The sequence below is a fragment of the Ranitomeya variabilis genome, chromosome 2, assembly GCF_051348905.1.
Source record: "Ranitomeya variabilis isolate aRanVar5 chromosome 2, aRanVar5.hap1, whole genome shotgun sequence".
NCBI classification, from domain to species: domain Eukaryota; kingdom Metazoa; phylum Chordata; class Amphibia; order Anura; family Dendrobatidae; genus Ranitomeya; species Ranitomeya variabilis.
This window is the reverse complement of record NC_135233.1, coordinates 68,289,446-68,312,210: the sequence shown is the minus strand read 5'-3', so window position 1 is coordinate 68,312,210 and position 22,765 is coordinate 68,289,446. Positions and strand designations below refer to the sequence as shown.

The 22,765-nt window shown below is 38.2% G+C and overlaps 1 protein-coding gene across 4 annotated transcripts in view; it reads right to left on the bottom strand.

Annotated features, from left to right (window-relative positions):
• MEIS1 (Meis homeobox 1) overlaps positions 1-11,537 on the bottom strand; it is a 197,586-nt gene extending 186,049 nt beyond the window's left edge. For 3 of the 4 annotated variants that reach the window (XM_077282529.1, XM_077282530.1, XM_077282531.1), the window contains exons 1-6: positions 10,891-11,504; positions 8,387-8,613; positions 6,028-6,169; positions 5,735-5,785; positions 5,113-5,163; positions 3,959-4,105 (exon numbers count right to left, since the gene is read on the bottom strand). In XM_077282529.1, the coding sequence (XP_077138644.1) occupies positions 3,959-4,105; positions 5,113-5,163; positions 5,735-5,785; positions 6,028-6,169; positions 8,387-8,613; positions 10,891-10,902 (630 nt within the window). In that variant the 5' untranslated portion in view covers positions 10,903-11,504. Of the gene's footprint in view, positions 1-3,958; positions 4,106-5,112; positions 5,164-5,734; positions 5,786-6,027; positions 6,170-8,386; positions 8,614-10,890 lie in introns of all 4 variants that reach the window. The other variant, XM_077282533.1, reaches the window with a different exon arrangement.
• Between the last annotated feature and the right edge of the window lie 11,228 nt (positions 11,538-22,765).

Here is a 22,765-nt window from a genome sequence, read left to right as displayed (position 1 = left end):
AAAACTTTTTCAGTTGCGTCTATTAATGGCAGCATATACAAATAATCTACAAGGAAGTAGACTTCACAAATAAGAATCAGTTCCTTACAGGAATCCGAAATCTATCCAATGACTAGTATGTAACATGGGCTAGGGTATGAATATTTAGATGTAGCAGAGCTGTATATGTCAGATAGCGGTGTCTTTTAGGCCACGTTCAGTATTTGGTCAGTATTTTACCTCAGTAATTGTAAACCAAAACCAGGAGTGGATGATAAATGCAAAAGTGGTGACTGTGTTTCTATTATATTTTTCCTCTGATTGTTCCACTCCTGGTTTTCTCTTACAAATTCTGAGGTAAAATACTGACCAAATGCTTAACGTGTGAATGTGGCCTTAAACATAAAGATAATTCACAAAATATCTATAGCCTAAGTTGAAAAAAAAAAATTGCAATCAAAAAAATAAACAACCAACTCAGCACTGCTACGTCTCAGACTCATCTCATGCATATAGTAAGCAATAGGCGATGTTAAAAGTCTGCACTGTGCTAGCATGACAAAAACTACAAGGAAATAATCCCGCACAACACTGCTGATATACTAAAAGACATCAGATGTATCACGAGATAATAAAAAAGTAAACCTACAATTTACGACCTGGTGTCTGCTGCCGCCACAAGTGGCAGACTTCACGTCCAGAATTAATTTTGAAGTTCTTTAAAAAATTTGAGCAACAGTTGAATTTGCTAATTGTTTCAGATCTGTTATCCTCTTGTGTTCTAGGTCACTTTCTCAAGAAAATAATGATTTCTTGGGAGAAAATGAGGCATAAATCTTCATTTTGGAGGCAATTAAAGTGTTGATTTCATTTGTGCCCCTGAGCTATTCTTGTAATTTGCTCAAATAGCATTCTGTACTCTGCACAGCACAGCTTTTTAGTAACCTAGGTCTAGCAAGACTTGTTGGATGGCAATTTTTGTTGTTAGGCAGCTCAGGACTGTGTGGTTCACAATGGGTTCACAATGGGTTCACTAGGACACAAAGCTTTACACTGGAATGTGACATGGACATGGCAAAATCAATGCAATGCCTTATGGAATGGAAAAGGTTAATCAAAATGGTAACGAAATTGTGAGGTGACATTAAAATACAGTAAGGTTAAAAATGTCTGACAATATTAATATTATTTTAAATTTTGTTTATATTTCTGTATTTTTTATTACACACCAAATTTTTAAATACTTCTATTACAGTCTCAGAATTTTCCACAATTATCCAACAATAAATTTAAGGAAATTTAAAGTCACACAGCACAGCTAATTAAAACTTAGGGGGTCCTGACAGTGGCACAGCTAGAGGGCTCGCCTTGCCTCTGGTGCTGCAATGATTTGGCTGCACATGGAATCACCAGCCAGCAATTCCCAGGAGAAATTGTTATTACACCCTAAATACTGTCTAGTAAATAATAATCATATTACAATAGTACAAAACAGCAAATAAAAGAAATAAACATACACCAGGTGCCTAATAGTGTATCATTTAGATCTATGGTAGATAGATAGATAGATAGATAGATAGATAGATAGATAGATAGATAGATAGATAGATAGATAGATAGATAGATAGATAGATCAGTAGAGATAGATAGATAGATAGATAGATAGATAGATAGATAGATAGATAGATAGATAGATAGATAGATATTGGATAGACAGCTATGAGATAGATAGGTAGATATGAATAGATAGATAGATAGATAGATAGATAGATAGATAGATAGATAGATAGATAGATAGATAGATAGATAGATAGATATTATAAAAAGCTTTTGCCTATTCACAAAAATTAAAATTTAATTAAAATAATAATATAATATAACAATAATGTTAAAATAAGTCACAAATCACATAGACCCAGTCCAAGCCCTGCAGCCCACCCTTCCCCACTTCCCTGGAGCACCCCGTACACTGCCGAGCCCGTTCTCCCGGCTCCTAGCAGGCAGTTGCTCCCCGTGCAGTCACCACCATTGATTCCCCCTTAATTCAGGGTTAATGCACACAGTCAATTAACCCTTGCCTCACGCCTTCCTTATCCTATAGAAATAACATTATCCCAGTAGTTTAACCACACAAAGCATTAACCCCTTATTAATGCAAAACGACCCCATAGTGAAATCATTCTAAATAAGCCTTTCTGAGCATTGATGATAGAACACAATTCATACACTGCGCCTCCTCCTGCGCCACATCGTGCGTTCGCCTGTGGCAACAGAGTGGGTCACTTCTCACCACCAGGGGCATCCACTGCATAATACGGTATATTATAATAAGGGGGTTACAGATCACACACAGATATAGATGTGGGGCTGATTTTACAGTATTTGATTTCAGGGAGGAATAAGGGAGATGGGCGCTCACTGCAAGCAGCCTGTGCACAAAGCAATGTGCACTGAGGTCTGAATGCGCTCGGCCAAGGGAAACTGACAAGACAGCCTAATGAAGCGTGCACTCAGCCAGAGCTCAGCCCGGTCCTGCTCTATGCTATGCCACAGACCACCTAGACTACTGCACATATACTGCCTGCACGACCACCTATAGCACCTATACAGCGCGATCACTGCAGAGGACCCAGATCACAGGACCCACAGATCCTAGGACCCCCAGATCCCAGGACCCCCAGATCCCAGGACCTCCAGATCACTGTATGCGCCCCGCACCAAGCGCCCATATATCATATACCAATATATCCCTTATATACCAATATACTCTGTGCACATTCCGTGCGGTCACTGCATCCAAGCTGTTATCTACGGCTCACTGCAAAGTGGAAGAGCTGCATCCACTGCCATCTATAGCATCAATATACAGAATGCACGTAAGATTAATATAGAGCACGATCGCTGCATGCGCTATGTCAGATAATGTCATTAATATGCAGTACATTCACTACATCCATTGTAGCATATATGTTCATTAACCATAGTCAATTATAGAAATTGACATTTTCATATCACACCACCACATTATACGGGACATTATACACAATTCATATATTTTCATAAATACAATACATACATAAAGCATGTTATGCCTGTCTCTACAGGCCAGGCCAGGTTGTAACCCAACAACCACAGTGGATTAAAAAATTCCCCCAATAAAACACTCCAGCAGGTATCAGAAGGAAAAAAGTGCAAGCAAATTTAATAGCACATGTTTAAGAGAAAAAAGTGGAAGATAGAAAAAAAAAGTAACGTTTCGGCTACAATATAAATACTTCGCAAAGGATCCATATTGGAGCCGAATCATGTACTTTTTTAACCATTGGGCTTTTGCACTTTTTTACACTTTTTGCATCAGATTTCACCTGGAGTGTTCCCTACAGAGTATATATATGTATATATATATATATATATATATATATATATATATATATATATATATATATATATATATATATATATATTTACATGCTGTTTTGATGGCAAAATATGCACACGGCGCTATCGCTGTCCCCATCGTGAATATACCTCCCTATATCACACATGCACAGCAGCACAGGTCACTGCCATCATCATCATCATCATCAATAGGACACTGATGTGATCACTGCACCCATGGCACATTTATCCTTCCAGGTCATTATTATTAGCGTCCATAAAACACTTGTCCAGAGTTATCCCTGCAGCCACCGCACTTATTCTTGTGAACTGCATTTACTTATTTTATATATTAAGGAAAAATAAAACAAATAATAAAAGACATCTGAAAAGCAGGACATGCTGGAAGGAGAAGCCCCTGTGGCAGCTCACCCTGCAAGGTCTAATCCAAGACCAGGGCTTAATGAAGCAATAATAGGCACATTATTCCAAAATGTCCATTTCCTTAATCATATGCAAATAATGGAAAGGCCCCAGCAAATGGTGTGAATATCAATAGGAAAAGGTTGAGAAAGCCCAGAGAGGATCTGCTTGTGCTTACCTGATCTGTTACGTTTGCTGATCTCGTCATGTCTTCACTGTCTGACTTGGATCCACCTTCCCTGTCATCAATGACCAGGTCTATGGGCATTTTTCCTTTCAAACAACTAATATACCGATGGCAGAAATTGTCGCACAGTTCATGTACCTAGGTCCATGGAAGTGGTAAAGAGAGAGAGGAAAAAAAATAAACTATATAATCAGGCGTAGATAAATAAAATTGACAAGAGCAATCAAAATCTCCTGGTAGCACAAATAAGGGGAACGCATTGCAATTATTCTCCTGAGACCCTTCTTAAAAGACGCATCAGGAATTAGGAGGAACTTTCTTTTCTGCTAAAATAGAGATATCTTAGAAAATTGACACTGACAAGATGATTCACAAGCTACAGCAAATGCAACACCCGTGTTAAATTCATCTGCTCCTGGGGCTGTGACCACAACAGAGATTGTGACCTGCATGGGTGACATTTAAAGTAAACTATTTAATTTCATCTAGCTATATCATCATCAGAGGGGGCTGCTTAAGGCGATCGGGAAAAATATAATGCAAAAAAAAAGAAAAGAAAAGAAACTAGAATAGAATACACCAGTAGCAGTTGTATCCAAGCCTGAATAGGTAGTATGAGGCCTTGTGTTTAATATTTAAAGCCATAAAGAAATGGAATAAATAAAATAAAAAAGCCGGCATGCGACTTTTATTGCTGGCATCAAACTGCAATCCCCTTTATTGCTCAGATGCAAAACAGCCAGTAAAATGACATTATCATCCTTCTCCCTTCAGCGTTCAGGAACAGTCTCACAGAGCAGGCAGCTCTGCCGATGAGAAAGCTCCCACAACACTGTCCTGTCCCTTCCCCCCTTTTATTTTATTTAGCTTCATTTACCGTGTATCACAATAATATTAAGAATACACCAAAATATTACCAGGGAAATAAACAGTGCAATAAACATGCAAGCCCAATATTGCACTCTACACCAGGCCCAAAGCGATGGTGATTCTGGATTTAGTAGCTGAAATAGCAATTAAACAGAAAAAGAGAAATGGATTCTGTGATTTGTCTTGACACTAATTGCACCGAACCAGAAATAAAGACATCTATGCAAATTCCCTATTAGCTATATCTTATTATCACTCCACATCATATGTTTTACCTTCTCTAATTCCAGTAGATGAAACCTTAATACTTGTATGGCTTGGATCATCTGTAAAAATAAAGAAAAACAGGCAGAAGCACCAGGATCACTTTTTACAGCCTGAGATTTAAAAAAAACAAAACAAAAAAAACAATGTATTTTCAGATTTAAAGGATATCCAGCAGATGTGAAAATATCCAAGTATTCCAAAAATAGTGTGGAATTTCTGTCTGAAGACTTTCCTTTGGAATACCCCTAAACAGTATGTATGTATGTGTATGTGTGTGTGTGTGTGGGGGGGGGGATTTGGGTCTTTTGATGTATTTTCAATCTGTTTGTCAACAACTATGTGTGGGGGGGATGTGTTGGCACAGAGAAGACAGGTTTTGACAACCCTAAATAAGCCAAGAAGCTGATTACTGGGTGTCATAAAAAAAGGGCCATCTCATCTCAGGAGGGCGAATGTCTGTGCTCTGTTCATCGTGTAAGTGACTAGACCAAACTGTTACTCGGTATGACTTGTAATTAAGAGTTAAGAATAAACAAGCCAAAGGAACTAGATGACATAACATAGTACGAAAATAAATTAACTTATTACATACATTATAAATCTGCAAAAAAATAAATACAAAATTCTTACCAAGTTATCCAATTCCGGATTTGAAGAAAACAAGGGTTTTTCTGCTCGAATCTGAACGCAGATAATAGGGAAATAGAAATCACTTAGTTGCCATGAAGTTTCTTGGTTCATTATAATAATGAGTCCAATCACTAAAATGTGTATATAGTTATCAGAACTAGCGAGGAATGTGTTATTGCATGCTTTTAGCATGCCAGTGTGTATGTAAGCAGAGCTGTATTATCATCATACATGTACACAGACAATATTGGGGGTGTAGTGTGGGATTATTCATGCATTGTTTGGCTGCTGACCTGTTTGGCGAATACTGCAATGTCTTCATTGAAAGACTCAGAGGAACACACATCGCCGCCTGCCACCCCTGGTTCTCTGGGGGTACAAGTAGCTAATTCACATTTCTCAAAAATCAGTGCTAATAGAGGGAATAGAGGGTGTCTGCAAGAGAAACACAACAAATCAATAAGGCATGTAACAAGCAGTGCCACATGGTCAGGGGGGCAGATGCCCCTATGGCCCTGGCAGCTCAGTGCTGCATAACACCACAGGCCCAAGACAAGACTCATCAGACTCTTAATTCACCGGCAAACAACACTAACTGCCTCAATGCAATGTACTTGGGTCTAGTTATCTTTGCAATACACACCATAATCGGTGTGTATTGTTGGGAGCATTTGTGCAATACAATGACGATCAAAACACAAGCACACAACAGTGCAAACAGTATAAGGACATGATTGACAATTTTGTGTATATATATATATATATATATATATATATATATATATATATATACATGTATATATATATATATATATATATATATATATATATATATATATATATATATATATATATATATATATATATATATATATATACGCATGCAACACCAAAATGCAATGTGCATTTTATTATCCAACTGTACATTATACAGCAGTCAATGTCTGGTTGTAACAATGCAGATACAACCACCAAGCACAAAAAGACACACACAGTCCCAGAAAACAGCTACAATGCATATACACGGCTACACTACCACATACAAAGCGCTTTGGCTAATTTCATTCTATAAAATAGAAAAGTCGCAGTGCTATAGTCTCAATCTCTACTTCAGCAGACACACACTCCAACACCCAATGCACTCACTACTACACCTCTGACTCCCAACCATTAGATTGTTCTCCAACAGTTTATTTCTTTTATCAACACTCAAATCTGCAGCGAATTCAGCTTCCTTACACCCCATAGTCATCTAATTTGGTCTTTCCTACTTCTACAGCAAATAGCAGTGATGACTTGGACACTAAGATAATGATATCATGTGGGATCACATTATTGACTGGTAATTATTATTATGGAACAGAATATTAAGAAGTTTCTAATAGGTCCGACACTAGATTCCAGACTAGGAAAGGGTTAAGGGCTCGATTGCTATGAGTTTATTCAGAAAGCTTTACACGTACATTTTTAAAGCAAAAAAAATACAAAGTAGCAAATATACAAAAATATATAATCCAAAAAAAGTGGAAGACTATTCATATATTTATTTTTGGTGATAATAGTGATGATTATGATGATAATAATTGGCATGAGTAATAGTTTTAAAATAAGTAGCAACATAAATCATCGTTATATTAGTAGTTGAAATAATAGTTAAACTACATTTAAAATAGGGATAATAAAATATTAAACTGCATCAATAATATTAGCTGTATAAGTAGTATTCAGAATTAAAGGATTAAGTATGATATTTTCACATAAAAATAAAAAAGGGCCTTCCACTACTATTATATCTATCTTCCTTTATCCTGCCTTCTAAAACGACCTGACCACTATATGTGTTGTAATATTAAAATGCGGTAAAAGTAAAAGGGTCATAGGAACACAACCCAAATGTAATTGAAGTGATCCATTTATTATATTTTAAGACCTTCTATTTTTTTGTACGTGTGTGTTTTGGAAGAATAGGAAACTTATTCGTGCAAGAGATACTATGCTACCAGCCTAAATAAACTTGGTAAGATTAGTGGTAGAGTGCGACAAATGAGGGAGATCACACTTGTGTTCATATTAAGCAGAGCGTGGGGCTTTCATTTATTTAAGACATTCACAGAGAGAACTACAGAGCTGAGGATAACACAACAATGTATCTGTGTCAAGGAAAGAAATAAACAGGAGGATATATATATATATATATATATATATATATATATATATATATATATATATATATATACACATACTATACATACATATAATGTTTAACTTTCTAACTTTCTTCTATTACTTATACATTTCCACCCATTCATTGCTGTTTTAAAGGCACACACACGATTCTAGTTTTTACAAATATTCGCATAACTTTTAAAACTTTCCCGACGCCTCCTTTATCAGTTAAACTCCAAAAAGTCGCACAAAGTTATAAAATGTATTAACGTAAAGAGACACACTAGATCTTAACTGACTGCACGCAAAACATTTTAATACACATTCATTATTATGGACTACATTGGATCAGCTCAAAACTTTCTATTTTAAGTTGAAGCCATGGCTGTTGATCGATCAGAACACACATGACATGAGCAGTGCCCAGGTTGGAGGGGTACTATTGGGGTAAATATTATACATAGCAGAGCCGGGAGCTGTACGTACCCATAGATGGAATCTTTATCTCTCTTGAGGGCGTCATTGACTGAGGAGCCCATGCTGGGGGGCATTGCGTTGGTGTGGGCAGTATGCGGGTACTGGTGGGAGTGCAGAGGAGGACCGTGATTCATGTGATGAACAGGCTGCATGGACCTAGCAGCATGGGGGTCCCCATACATGGTACTGGGGATCCCTACTCCATCCATCCCACCGTAATGGGGCAAGTCGTCGTACTGTATGACAGATAGAAAGACACGATCAGACAAGGGTAGTAAAGGGCATCAGATGAGGCCTCCAGATCTCTCCACCATCATCCTCCTCCTCATCCTCTCTATAGAGAATAAACTTGTGGCTGCCCTGGATGACTCTTTTTCTTTTTCCAGACACTTTGGCCCTGATTGAAGGATCTTTGCTTTTTATTACATTTATTTTAATGTATATTTTTCACATTAAGAAAATCCAATGGAAATCACAAGAAGTGAATGAATTTTCTAGGTGACAGTTGGGAAGTGAAGCTGAAAATGAAGCTGAGAAGCGTTTGCCTAATTCAATAACCATATGCCAACATATGCCAGTGAGGCCAATTAAGGGGAATGTGCCGTTGTGTCATATAGTATGGTCCAGCATAGTATATATATATATATATATATATATATATATATATATATATATATATATATATATATATATATATATATATATATATAGATAACTGGTGGTGTGTTGTAGTGTAGCATTTTTATATACTATATATATTACTATACTGTTTTGACACGACAAGCTAACTATAATATATATTTGAAAAATATTTAATTATATATATATATATGTATATATATATCAAGCATCGTTGATAGCCTGCATGTGAGTGATAAAACGCAAAAATTGAGCTTAACTTGAGTAATTGCATGTGAGTAATAGTACAGTAATATAATATATGTAAGTAGTGGGAATATTTCAGTAATATAATATATCTGTAATTTAATATATGTGGCTATATAGTGCTGCATATACATATACAATATACATATATTATACTACTGTATGTATATAGTATATTATAAATATATGTATGTATCTTTTATGTCCTATATGTTTATAGTACATTCATAGTATATATATAATATGTATATATATATATGTATCTTTTATGTCCTATATGTATATAGTACATTCATAGTATATATATAATATGTATATATATGTATCTTTTATGTCCTATATGTATATAGGACAGCATATATACATATATATTACAGTACTGTGACCCTCAGTGTGTGTGACTCTCCATACCCACACAAGCTATATGTTGCCTTCTTATCAAAACTTCTGCCTAATACAGGCCACTTTTTCCATTCTCATGGCTGGGAATGATCGTTGAGTGTGGACATTAGTAAATAGCTCGGGTTCTGCGCTGATGATGACACTTGATGAAGCTTTAAGTGTCAGCAACAAAGCAGCTTTCTATTCTAGTTAGCTCATTATGGCTCTGCACTCATATATGCAAAAGTTTAATGACTTTTAATTATTGCAAGGATCCTGATTACGTGCATATATTCACAAGAAGTGGCAGCAATTAAGATTACTTGTGTTATTTGGGATACAGCTCCACTGAAGTGACAGATCTTTAGGAGAGATAACATCTGACTTTTCATTTCTATAGGCACCAACAACTTTGGAAACCTCGCATTGTTTACTGGCTGCTGCTGTCAACTACATCAACAGCAAACTGTGTAGGCAGGTAGGCAGAGACATGCAAAGTGTGTTGAGTGTGTGTGTGTGTGTGTGTGTGTGTGTGTGTGTGTTTGTGTGTGTGTGTGTGTGTCTTCTGGTCAGATAGTATAGAGTATTATGTTGCTTCAAGAACACTATAAGTTATATTCTCTGTATACATTGTATCTAGTTACTTTTTATAATGAGTCCCAATGTATATGTTCTATGTGGCACATAAAACTCCTAAAATTTGAAATGGTCAACGTGTATATGTATTTTGCATTATATATGAATATTTATACATGTATGCACAATATGCACACATGTGAAGTATATTTTCCCTATACAATCTACCATGTAAGAGTACATGAGACCCTGCGTATGTACTGTAGTGAATACAATAAGTGCACAACCCATATGTATTGTGTTCATCCTATAGAACTAGAAGGTGAACACAATAATGCATATGAGAGCCTGTATACATGTGCAAGCCCTGAATATGTGAACATACACACACCATTGTATTTTCTTATGTCTTCAATGTATATATCATGCACATGCCCCCTAAGTATATAATGTATACGTGTGGAGTATATATACCTCACTATGCTGTACATTATATGCATATATATATATATATATATATATATATATATATATATATATATATATATATATAGAATATGGATCATGCACTCCAATGAAAAGTGAAAACATCATCTCTTCTCACATGGAAAAAGTTTTCCCAGCCTGAGCCTGAGCCACGTTTCCATTGCATTAGATGTATGAGTACCTACCCTCTGAGCCATCGGCCTTCCTAACTCCTGGCTACTTGACTTTCAGATATATCCTATGTAAGGCCAGTGTGGATGACAATCAATTACTCCACCAAGTGATGATGAGAGATAGGGAAATGTACAGGAGATTAAATCCTTCTTCCGAGTTTCCAGAGTTTACACAGAAGAGTCATTCAGCCTCTCGGAGTTTTCTTTCCCAAACGCAAAAAAAAAATCTCCTTTTTTTCCCCTTAAAATGAGTTTAAAAGTGGCAGGAAACAGGGGAAAGTCTGATGGCTGTGTGCCACCTGAGCTGTCAATCATAGGTGCGCCGCTTGTCAAGGTGCTGAATGAATGATGGGCGATCTCTTGGTGAAAGAGTGTCCAGATGCAGAGTGCCGGGGGCTCGGGCTCCTCTCCGGGTGTGCAGTCTGCAACAGCAGCAGCTCCTTCCTTCTCCCTGGGATCTTCTGTGGGAGCAGAGAAGAGTGTGAGTCCCGCCGATCACCGCCACTGCTGCCGATCACTGCTGCCGCCTGCTCCCAGTGTGTGTGCTGCACAGGCGGAGAGCTGGGTCTGGACCAGAATGCTGGAACCCGGAAGTAGTGGTGGCCATAACAGGTCGTGTCTTACACAATGCAATGGGCTGCATCAACTAGCTCATGTGCAGAGGGGGGTGGAGGAGAAGGAGGAGGAGGAGGAGAAGGAGAAGGAGAAGGAGGAGGAGGAGGAGGACATCCCAGACAGCAGCAGCAGCAGCAGCAGCAGCAGCACATACACTCCTATAATATAGCTAAAAAAAGAGCAACTCTTCCCAGCTCCCCACTACACATACAGCCCCAGCCTGGCAGTATAGGGCTGCAGCAGCCATGCCCTCGCTCTGTCTCAAGCCTAGGATGCCACATTGCACTTTTTATATTCGCTACTTAAGTAGTGACTGATCTGCTGCCTGCCACCGAGCCTGCTGGGGAACAGTCACTGTCAGCACTGCTACATTGTTGCCCAGAAAACAGCTCGGGAAGATGATATTGTTACTTCCTATGCAGTCATTGACTTGATGAGCAGAGGTTTGTGTAGGTAAACAGCATAGGGAGATAGCACATACACATGTAGAACTAGGCCACTGGGTACATGATAAATGCAGGCAGTACACATGTATGCCGAGTATATACATATACATACATGCAGTCATCACATAGGAATGCAGAGAACATTTACATGCAGCGACCACACGTTTGTAGATTCCACATATACAAGTAGGCAGCACATATGTATGTAGAGACCATATAGACATGCAAGCAACACATATGTATGTAGATTCCACATATACATGCAGGCAACACATATGTATGTAGAGACCATATACACATGCAAGCAACAAACATATATGTAGAGACCATATACACATGCAAGAAACACATATGTATGTAGAGACCACATATACATGCAGACAACACATGTGTATGTAGAGACCATATACACATGCAAGAAACACATATGTATGCAGAGACCACATATACATGCCGGCAACACATATGTATGTAGAGACCATATACACATGCAAGCAACACACATGTATGTAGAGATCATATACACATGTAGGCAACACATATGTATGTAGAGACCACATATACATGCAGGCAACACATATGTATGTAGAGACCATATACACATGCAAGCAACACACATGTATGTAGAGACCATATACACATGCAAGCAACACACATGTATGTAGAGACCATATACACATGTAGGCAACACATATGTATGTAGAGACCACATATACATGCAGGCAACACATATACATGAAAGGCAACACATATGTATGAAGAGACCATATACACATGCAAGCAACACATATGTATGTAGAGACCACATATACATGCAGGCAACACATATGTATGTAGAGACCATATACACATGCAAGCAACACACATGTATGTAGAGACCATATACACATGCAAGCAACACACATGTATGTAGAGACCATATACACATGTAGGCAACACATATGTATGTAGAGACCACATATACAAGCAGGCAACACATGTATGTAGAGACCACATATACATGCAGGCAACACATATACATGCAGGCAACACATATGTATGTAGAGACCACATATGCATGCAGACAACACATATGTGTGTAGAGACCATATACACATGTAAGCAACACACATGTATGTAGAGACCATATACACATGTATGCAACACATATGTATGTAGAGACCACATATACAAGCAGGCAACACATGTATGTAGAGACCACATATACATGCAGGCAACACATATGTATGAAGAGACCATATACACATGCAAGCAACACATATGTATGCGGAGACCACATATACACAAGCAAGCAACAAATATGTATTCAGAGAGCACATAAACATGCAGGCAACACATATGTATGCAGAGGCCACATATACACATGCAAGAAACACATATGTATGCAGAGACCACATATTCATGTAGGCAACAAATATGTATGCAGAGACCACATATACATGCAGGCAATACATATGTATGTAAATACCATATATACATGCAAGCAACACATATGTAACCTATGCAGAGACCACATATACATGCAAGCACCAGATATGTATGCAGACACTACATATACATGCAGCCCCCACATACGCACGTAGAGACCACATGTTCATACGGCCACCATATATGTATGTAGAGACAGAATATACATGCAATCAGCACATAGGTATGCAGAGACTAGGTATACATGCAGGCAACACATATTTATGCAGAAACTACTTATACATGCAACCACCACATATGTATGCAGAGACTACATACACTGTACATGCAGGCAGCACATATGCATGTAGAAACTACTTATACATATAGCGACCACATATGTATACAGATAACAGTTACAGGTAGTCATTACATATATATGAAGAGACTACTCATACATGTAGGCAGCACATAGTGTATGCAGAGGATACATACACATGCAAAGTACCTATACATTCACTTATCACATATACATGCAGGCAGCACATAAGTATGCAGAGAGCACAAATACATGCAGGCAGCATATATACATATTTACATATAGCATGCAATATGTTCACTGAATGCCTAATACATATGTATATACAGCACATGATACGTGTACAAGACACATACACATGCAGAGAGTTCATACATATGCATGCAGTAAGCAACAGAGACAATTACAGAACACGTATACATGTAGACAACCAATTCACTTGCAGACAAAACATAGTCATCCTAAGAGCACAGACATACTGTATATATGTAGGCAGTTAAGGAAACGTATACTCTACATATATACAAACAGAGAACACATATATACAGACAGCCCATACATGCAGAAAATACATGTATACAAGTTATACATATGTGAATCCAGGCTGAGCAGCCACCAGCTGCACATCACTGCACTTGCAGACCTCCTCTACATATCTAGTGTAAAATGGAGATCCGCAAACAGGCCAGCAGTGCATGCACCTATATGTGTACAGGATGTATGTGTGCTGGCAGCATATTAAGTAAACACATGCATGCAAGCTGCAAATATATATTCAATATATGTGCATTACAGGCAGACCTAGCAAACATATGCACCTAGGGGTACCTATGCTGGCAGTGCGACATACAGCTGGGTTTTCATTGTCTAGCTTAAAGTAGTTTGTTTAGTATTATATTTGACTAAAACTATAGCTATAGCACAATCTGTACATATGAATGAGGCACATACACATACAGGACATACACATTAATTATGCACAGTACTGCTAGCACAAACACATTAATGAAGCAAATACACATGCTTACAGCACATGCACAGAAATGAGACACATAAATATTAATTCAACTATTACCGACATTATGTACCTCGCATTCGCTTAATGAATGTGGATAAGTTAGAACATGGACTTATGTGGCAGCCAGCAGACACAGTGTGCATTGTATATATGTATGGTATGGACCCAATGGAATGCGTCTGTGCCATGTATAAAGGGCAGCATACTTCATGCATACATAGATGAAGTGCAATCTATGTATATGAGTCCTGCATGAAATATAATAAATGCGTCACCTATAAATTATGTGTCATGCACAAGGTGCAGCACATACAATAAGGGACGTCAATGATTGTATATATATATATATATATATATATATATATATATATATATATATATATATATATATATATATATATATATTGCAGCAAATACATGCATAAATGCAATGTAGTATAGTCGGTAGATAAATATAGGTCTATAGAAGTAAGGTGTCATATAAGCTATATGTGTAATGTACTAAGTTCACGATGTAAGTAGATTGTGTGATATAAGTGTAAAGTGTACAAAATGTCTAATATGGAAACTGCAGTATACAAGTGTAATACAGGTGATAAGCATCATGTATAAAGTCCCACCATGTAAGTAAAAGGTACAGGTGTGATGTATAATACACTAGGAATATATACAGTGAAGACCATAGCTGTAATGTAGAGTACACGTGGGTATATATATATATATATATATATATATATATATAGTGTGTGTAGTACATAGCATATATAGTGCAGTATGTAAGTGTAATCTATAACATAAATAGTATATATAAAGTGCAGCACATAAGTGCAATATTATTCTTCTTCTTCTTATTATTATTATTATTTATATAGCACCATTGATTCCATGGTGCTGTACATGAGAAGGGGTTACATACAGAGTTATAGATATCACTTACAGTAAGCAAACTAACAATGACAGACTGATACAGAGGGGCGAGGACCCTGCCCTTGCAGACTTACATTCTACAGGATGATGGGGAAGAGACAATAGGTTGAGGGTATTATACAAGTGTAATATATAATGCAAGTGTGGTATATGCATACATAGTGTAGTATATACATAGATACAGTATATATAGTGCAATCTATACTGCACTGCACAAGAATAGAGCATTACAAGAAGTAGTATATAGGTGTAATATGTTATATAGAGGTAAGTCTAGCTTGCCATGATCATTGTGCTAGTGTGTTATCTATATGCAGTGTGAGGTATATGTGAAATGTATAAGTGTAAATAGAAGAATAATCCATGAGACTTATGTCTGAGAGTCTGTAGAAGTATAAACCATGGTATAACTATTATCTGTGTTTCTTGTAACCTTATTCTGCAGACTTTACATTGATTCTGGCTGCAGCACATGTAGACACACAACCCTGCAGGAAATCAAAAACTTTATACATGATGACACTGTATGGAATGCTGATACACAGAAACCCCCTCTTTAGATGGGAAAAATGAGCCAGCCCAAATCTCAGTAGGCAGCAATAGAAAAGCTCTCATCCAATCAAAAGGCGGCGGGGCAGGGACGGCTGACGATTGGTTAGACAGAAAATCAATTATCAAATAATCGATCAGCAAGGCGCTGCGATGTGCGGGAGGTGTGGGGCGCTGACCATGGGGAGAACTCACTTTTCTCTCTCTGTGAAAAGCCATCATTTAAGAGTCCTGTAAGCAAAGCACAGGTTGATGGCTCCCACACTGCAGGAACACGCAGCTCTGTGGGCACATGTAGCAGAGCCGAGTTGGACTCTCAGCTCTTCTTTTTTGTGGAGTGCGATACATTAGTGAGATGATAGAACTCAGGATGTTTATTGTTACCATTGATGACCCACCAAATCACAAACACAGCACAACTACATCTGACAACTCAGCACAACTACATCTGACAACTCAGCTCAACTACAGCTGACAACTCAGCAGCACAACTACATCTGACAACTCAGCAGCACAACTACATCTGACAACTCAGCTCAACTACAGCTGACTCTCAGCTCAACTACAGCTGACAACTCAGCACAACTACATCTGACAACTCAGCACAACTACATCTGACAACTCAGCTCAAGTACAGCTGACAACTCAGCTCAACTACAGATGACAACTCAGCACAACTACAGCTGACAACTCAGCACAACTACATCTGACAACTCAGCACAACTACATCTGACAACTTAGTACAACTACAGCTGACAACTCAGCTCAACTACATCTATCTCATATGTAAAGAGCAGTTTCCAAATGTTGCATTCCCACTGCTGGGTCTCCTGCATTTCTTATGTATTCATTTCTTTAGTTGTATCATTTAACTCTTTAGGGTATCTATCATAGGATGATCACAGGTCTCCACCTAATGTGCCCACACTCATTGATTTTCAGCTGTCACTTGTCTGCAGATAACAGAGCACGATGCAGGATGGAGAGGCAGGCAATTCTTATCTGTGGTCTTATCCTAGAGATCTGAAGCTATAGATGCTTTTCTATTTAGGAAAAGGAAGAAGCTGTCATCGAGGTGTTCAAGAAATAGTGTCATATCCTAAGTCCTGATCTTAAGAAAAAAAAACAAAACAAAAACAATCACTGCCTGGGAACACACAGCAGGTAGAGGGTTAATGAGGAGTAATGTGATGTGACTGGGGGATGACCAGGTAGAGTGGAGCGTAGGTTATCTTCAGGGTTAGGGCAGCAGAGCAGCCACCTTTCAGAGGAACCATTATGGGTCACTGCCGGGCAGCAGGACAGCTATCACCTATGGGGCTGGTAAAGTCATGTCATTCATCCTGACCATCAGCAGCACTTCTATACCATATCTATCATGGAAATTGTACTGCAAAAGGAACATTTCCCAAATCCACAAAACAAGGAGTCTATCGCTAATAACGGTGAGTATATAATAGTGCAAACTTCTGCTTTTAGGAAATGAAGGTTTTTGATTTATTCTAAATATAAATTAATATAGGGATTATGGAAATTATTTATAAAAAAAAAAACAAATTAACGTTAACTATAAAGTTTTGCAGATAATATAATATTAATAAGAATAATTGTTATTATTATTAGTACTATTATTATTATTATTCTTATTATCTGCATTCCTTACACTATATAGTTAATATGAAATATTTTTTTAAATAATTTCTATTGAAAAAATAAAAATAATATAAAGCTGCAACCTACAATATCAAGAGCATAAACTTTCAGGTCTTAATAGCCCCCAATTCATGGGCCTGATAGGACTTGTGATGATGATCGGATTCTAGTAGCTCTTGCTGTTTGAGCAAGCTTCATAGTGGTTACAGTTGGCAAACAGTTTAGTCAAAAGTTGCAGCCCTGACACTTAGATGTAATATACTGACCATAACAACAGGCTGAGGATACGGTAATTAATCATCTGCTAAGGAGGGAAAGGAAAGGAAGGGAAGGATGCAGTACATGTAGAAAGTCCAGTCTCCCCCAGAAGAAAGTAATGTAGAAAGTCCAGTCTCCCCCAGAAGAAAGCAATGTAGAAAGTCCTGTCTCCCCCAGAAGAAAGCAATGTAGAAAGTCCTGTCTCCCCCAGAAGAAAGCAATGTAGAAAGTTTTGTCTCCCCCAGAAGAAAGCAATGTAGAAAGTCCTGTCTCCCCCAGAAGAAAGAAATGTAGAAAGTCCTGTCTCCCCCAGAAGAAAGAAATGTAGAAAGTTTTGTCTCCTCCAGAAGAAAGCAATGTAGAAACTTAAGTACTGTCTCCCCCCAAAAAAAACAATGTAGAAAGTTTTGTCTCCCCCAGAAGAAAGCAATGTAGAAAGTCCTGTCTCCCCCAGAAGAAAACAATGTGGAAAAGTCCTGTCTCCCCCAGAAGAAAACAATGTAGAAAGTCCTGTCTCCCCCAGAAGAAAGTAATGTAAAAAGTCCTGTCTCCCCCAGAAGAAAGCAATGTAGAAAGTCCTGTCTCCCCCAGAAGAAAGAAATGTAGAAAGTTTTGTCTCCCCCAGAAGAAAGCAATGTAGAAAGTCCTGTCTCCCCCAGAAGAAAACAATGTAGAAAGTCCTGTCTCCCCCAGAAAAAAGCAATGTAGAAAGTGTTGTCTCCCCCAGAAGAAAGCAATGTAGAAAGTCCTGTCTCCCCCAGAAGAAAGTAATGTAAAAAGTCGTGTCTCCCCCAGAAGAAAGCAATGTAGAAAGTACTGTCTCCCCCAGAAGAAAGCAATGTAGAAAGTTTTGTCTCCCCCAGAAGAAAGTAATGTAGAAAGTCCTGTCTCCCCCAGAAGAAAACAATGTAGAAAGTCCAGTCTCCCCCAGAAGAAAGCAATGTAGAAAGTTTTGTCTCCCCCAGAAGAAAGCAATGTAGAAAGTCCTGTCTCCCCCAGAAGAAAACAATGTGGAAAAGTCCTGTCTCCCCCAGAAGAAAGCAATGTAGAAAGTACTGTCTCCCCCAGAAGAAAGCAATGTAGAAAGTTTTGTCTCCCCCAGAAGAAAGCAATGTAGAAAGTTTTGTCTCCCCCAGAAGAAAGCAATGTAGAAAGTCCTGTCTCCCCCAGAAGAAAGAAATGTAGAAAGTTTTGTCTCCCCCAGAAGAAAGCAATGTAGAAAGTCCTGTCTCCCCCAGAAGAAAACAATGTGGAAAAGTCCTGTCTCCCCCAGAAGAAAGCAAACACACAATAATAAAAGTATTTCAATCAAATATATTAAATATAAATATTTATTCATTATAACTTATACTGTTACTACTAATATGACAATTCATTATTTCCATGTAATAAAGATTGTAATGACAGTAAATGAGACCTTTGTAACTTGGGCTCTAGTCCTGTATAACATATGACAGTATACAGCTCAGCAGAGCACTGTGCAGACTGTGAGCAGGGACTGAGGTTTGCACTTGATCAGGTATCAATCTTAGGTGTTTAAATGACTTCAGCTTCCATTAGTGACTGGGAACTATTTATCTAAATATCCTTCCAGGAGAAAGGAAAACTCAAGGAGTGGGAGGTGAGAGGGAAGGCAGATAGTAAAAAATACAGAAGATTAGGAAATATTCTGGTGAGATAGAGCAGGAATGCTGCTGCTGATAAGTGGGGATGGGATGGAGGGCACAGATGGAGCAGACTGTTGTGCTGTTGTTTGGAGGCAAAGGAAGAAGAGAAAGAGCGGCAGCGGCAGGGGAAGGAGACAGTCTGAGAAGTTCAGGGCAGGATTAAGACAAGGGGCATTATGTGGAGTGGAGGGCTGCACTCAGCTCAGGGGAACAAAAGGCGCCTGGGCCGGTCCAGGAGTCATAGAGAGGTCAGCGCCGACACCCACCGGACAGAGAGGGGAAATCTACATTATGCCCTAATATCATTTAGATCTACATAGTTATTATTGTTTGTGTGCATATAAATGTATATTATCATAAATGTAGATCTGCACACTCACATACATTGCAACATACATACATATAGAGGCTAATAAGCATTACTCACATATTGCAAAGACACTTATAACACATACTGTACATCACACATAGAATTTAGGCGTAAATATGGACAAATGTACATACATATTGCAACATACATACACACAAAATCACATACACAAACAATCACACATTTCAGACATATACAGACACCTATGACACATATAGCACACATTACATGTACATAAGTACAGTATATACATGTATACATATATAAACAAATGCAATATACATACACACTAAAACATATATATGCAAGCTAGTAAATAAAATCACACCCATATATACACATATACAGACTCATAACACACATAAAGAACACATAATTTTGAGTATACACTCATATATAAATATATAGCTATATGCACAAATGTACGCACAAATGTACACACATTGCAACTTACATACACCCACATATATACAAACTAGTAAATAAAAACACACTCATATTATAGACATATACAGACACCCATAACAACCACACACACAACCACCATACACACACACACACACACACACCATACACACACCAACACACTACATGCAGACACACCATATAGACACACACCATACACACACCATATAGACACACACAACACACACCCACACATGCACACGACACACACACCATACACACACACCACACACACGCACGCACACCACACACACACCACACACCCACACATGCACAGGACACACACACCATATACACACACCACACACACGCACACACACCACACCCCACACATGCACAGGACACACACACCATATATATATACACACACACACACACACAACACACACCATACACACGCACACACCACACACACCATAAACACACACACCATAAACACACACACACACACCATAAACACACACACACACACACACACACACACACACACCATAAACACACACACCACACACACCCCACACACAAACCACACACACACACACACCACACACCATAAACACACACACACACCATAAACACACACATACCACACACACCATAAACACACACACACGCACACACACACAGACACACCATAAACACCCACACACAAACACCATAAACACACACACAACACACACAACACACACACACCGTAAACACACACACAACACACACACACCATAAACACACACACACACACACACACACACACACACACACACACACACACACACACACACACCATAAACACACACACACACACACACACACACACACACACACCATAAACACACACACACACACACACACACACACACACACACCATAAACACACACACACACACACACACACACACACACACACACACACACACCATAAACACACACACACACACACCATAAACACACACACACACACACACACACACACACACACACACACACACACACACACACACACACACACACACACACCATAAACACACACACACACACACACACACACCCACCCACCCACCCACACACACACACACACACGTTACACATAAATCCCCTGCACACAATCAGCTCCCTCCTCTCTGCAGCCGCTGCACAGCACCATCCATCAGGTATTTACGACCCACACCATCTTACATTATAATTAGCTCTGCATACATTGACAGAATCATATAACAGGGGAGGTTGTTTCTTCCATTATTTTTTTTGCAGGCGACTCTTGTTGTCGTCAACACTATAAAGAACAGGCAAAAGTAATGAAGCGGTATATCACGTGTATCGCAGCCCTGGCATAAGTCTGTGTGATACAGAGACTGCTGAAATCACATGTATGGCAAAAGTTTAATTAACAAAGCCCTGAGATGTATATTGTTTAGTCTTGCTTTGTTGTAAATTCAATTTACTCATGTGTAGATTGGGGTTTGCGTTATGCAAATTATTTACAGGCTTCATTGCTTTTTGAACATTAGTTCTATATTAAATTTACGCCACAGTACCATAAAGTGAAAAAGGCATTAGGTTTGTAAAGATAAAGAAACAATCACGGCTGAAGCAAGTCAGCCCCATAGCCCTTTAATGTAGTTTGAGTTGATCTTTAGCGCCGTCTAGTGGATGATCGGGAAATCTGCATCCAATCGAAGAAGCGAAGTGTCAAAATAGCAGGAAAATGTTAATATTCATTCTATAACTAAGGTTAGGATCATTCATTATATATATAGTCATAATATTTACTCATAATTGATGTTATTGTCTATTCATTGTCCAAGTAAAGACACAGTTTTCAGACTTTATTGATATGCAAATTTAATAAGAATCGACAAGATATTGTAGATTATGATCATGAGTTGCTAAAGAGCAATTACATAGAAAGAAAGAGAGATGTGGAATTAGAAGAAATAATTACGGAAAAATCATGTTACACTACTTTAAATGAAGCTCTTTCCTTCACTTCACTTGTCTGTAATAACTTCATAAGCGACTTTTGCAGTGAAAGTGTTTATTTTAGACCTATAGATCGGTGCCAGGCAGGTACAGTGTTACAGTGTGAAAGCAAGTGAAAATTAATCCACGTGGCACATATATGACTAAAATATACTAACATATATATTAATAATACATACTAATGTATATATATATATACTGCATACTGTTACA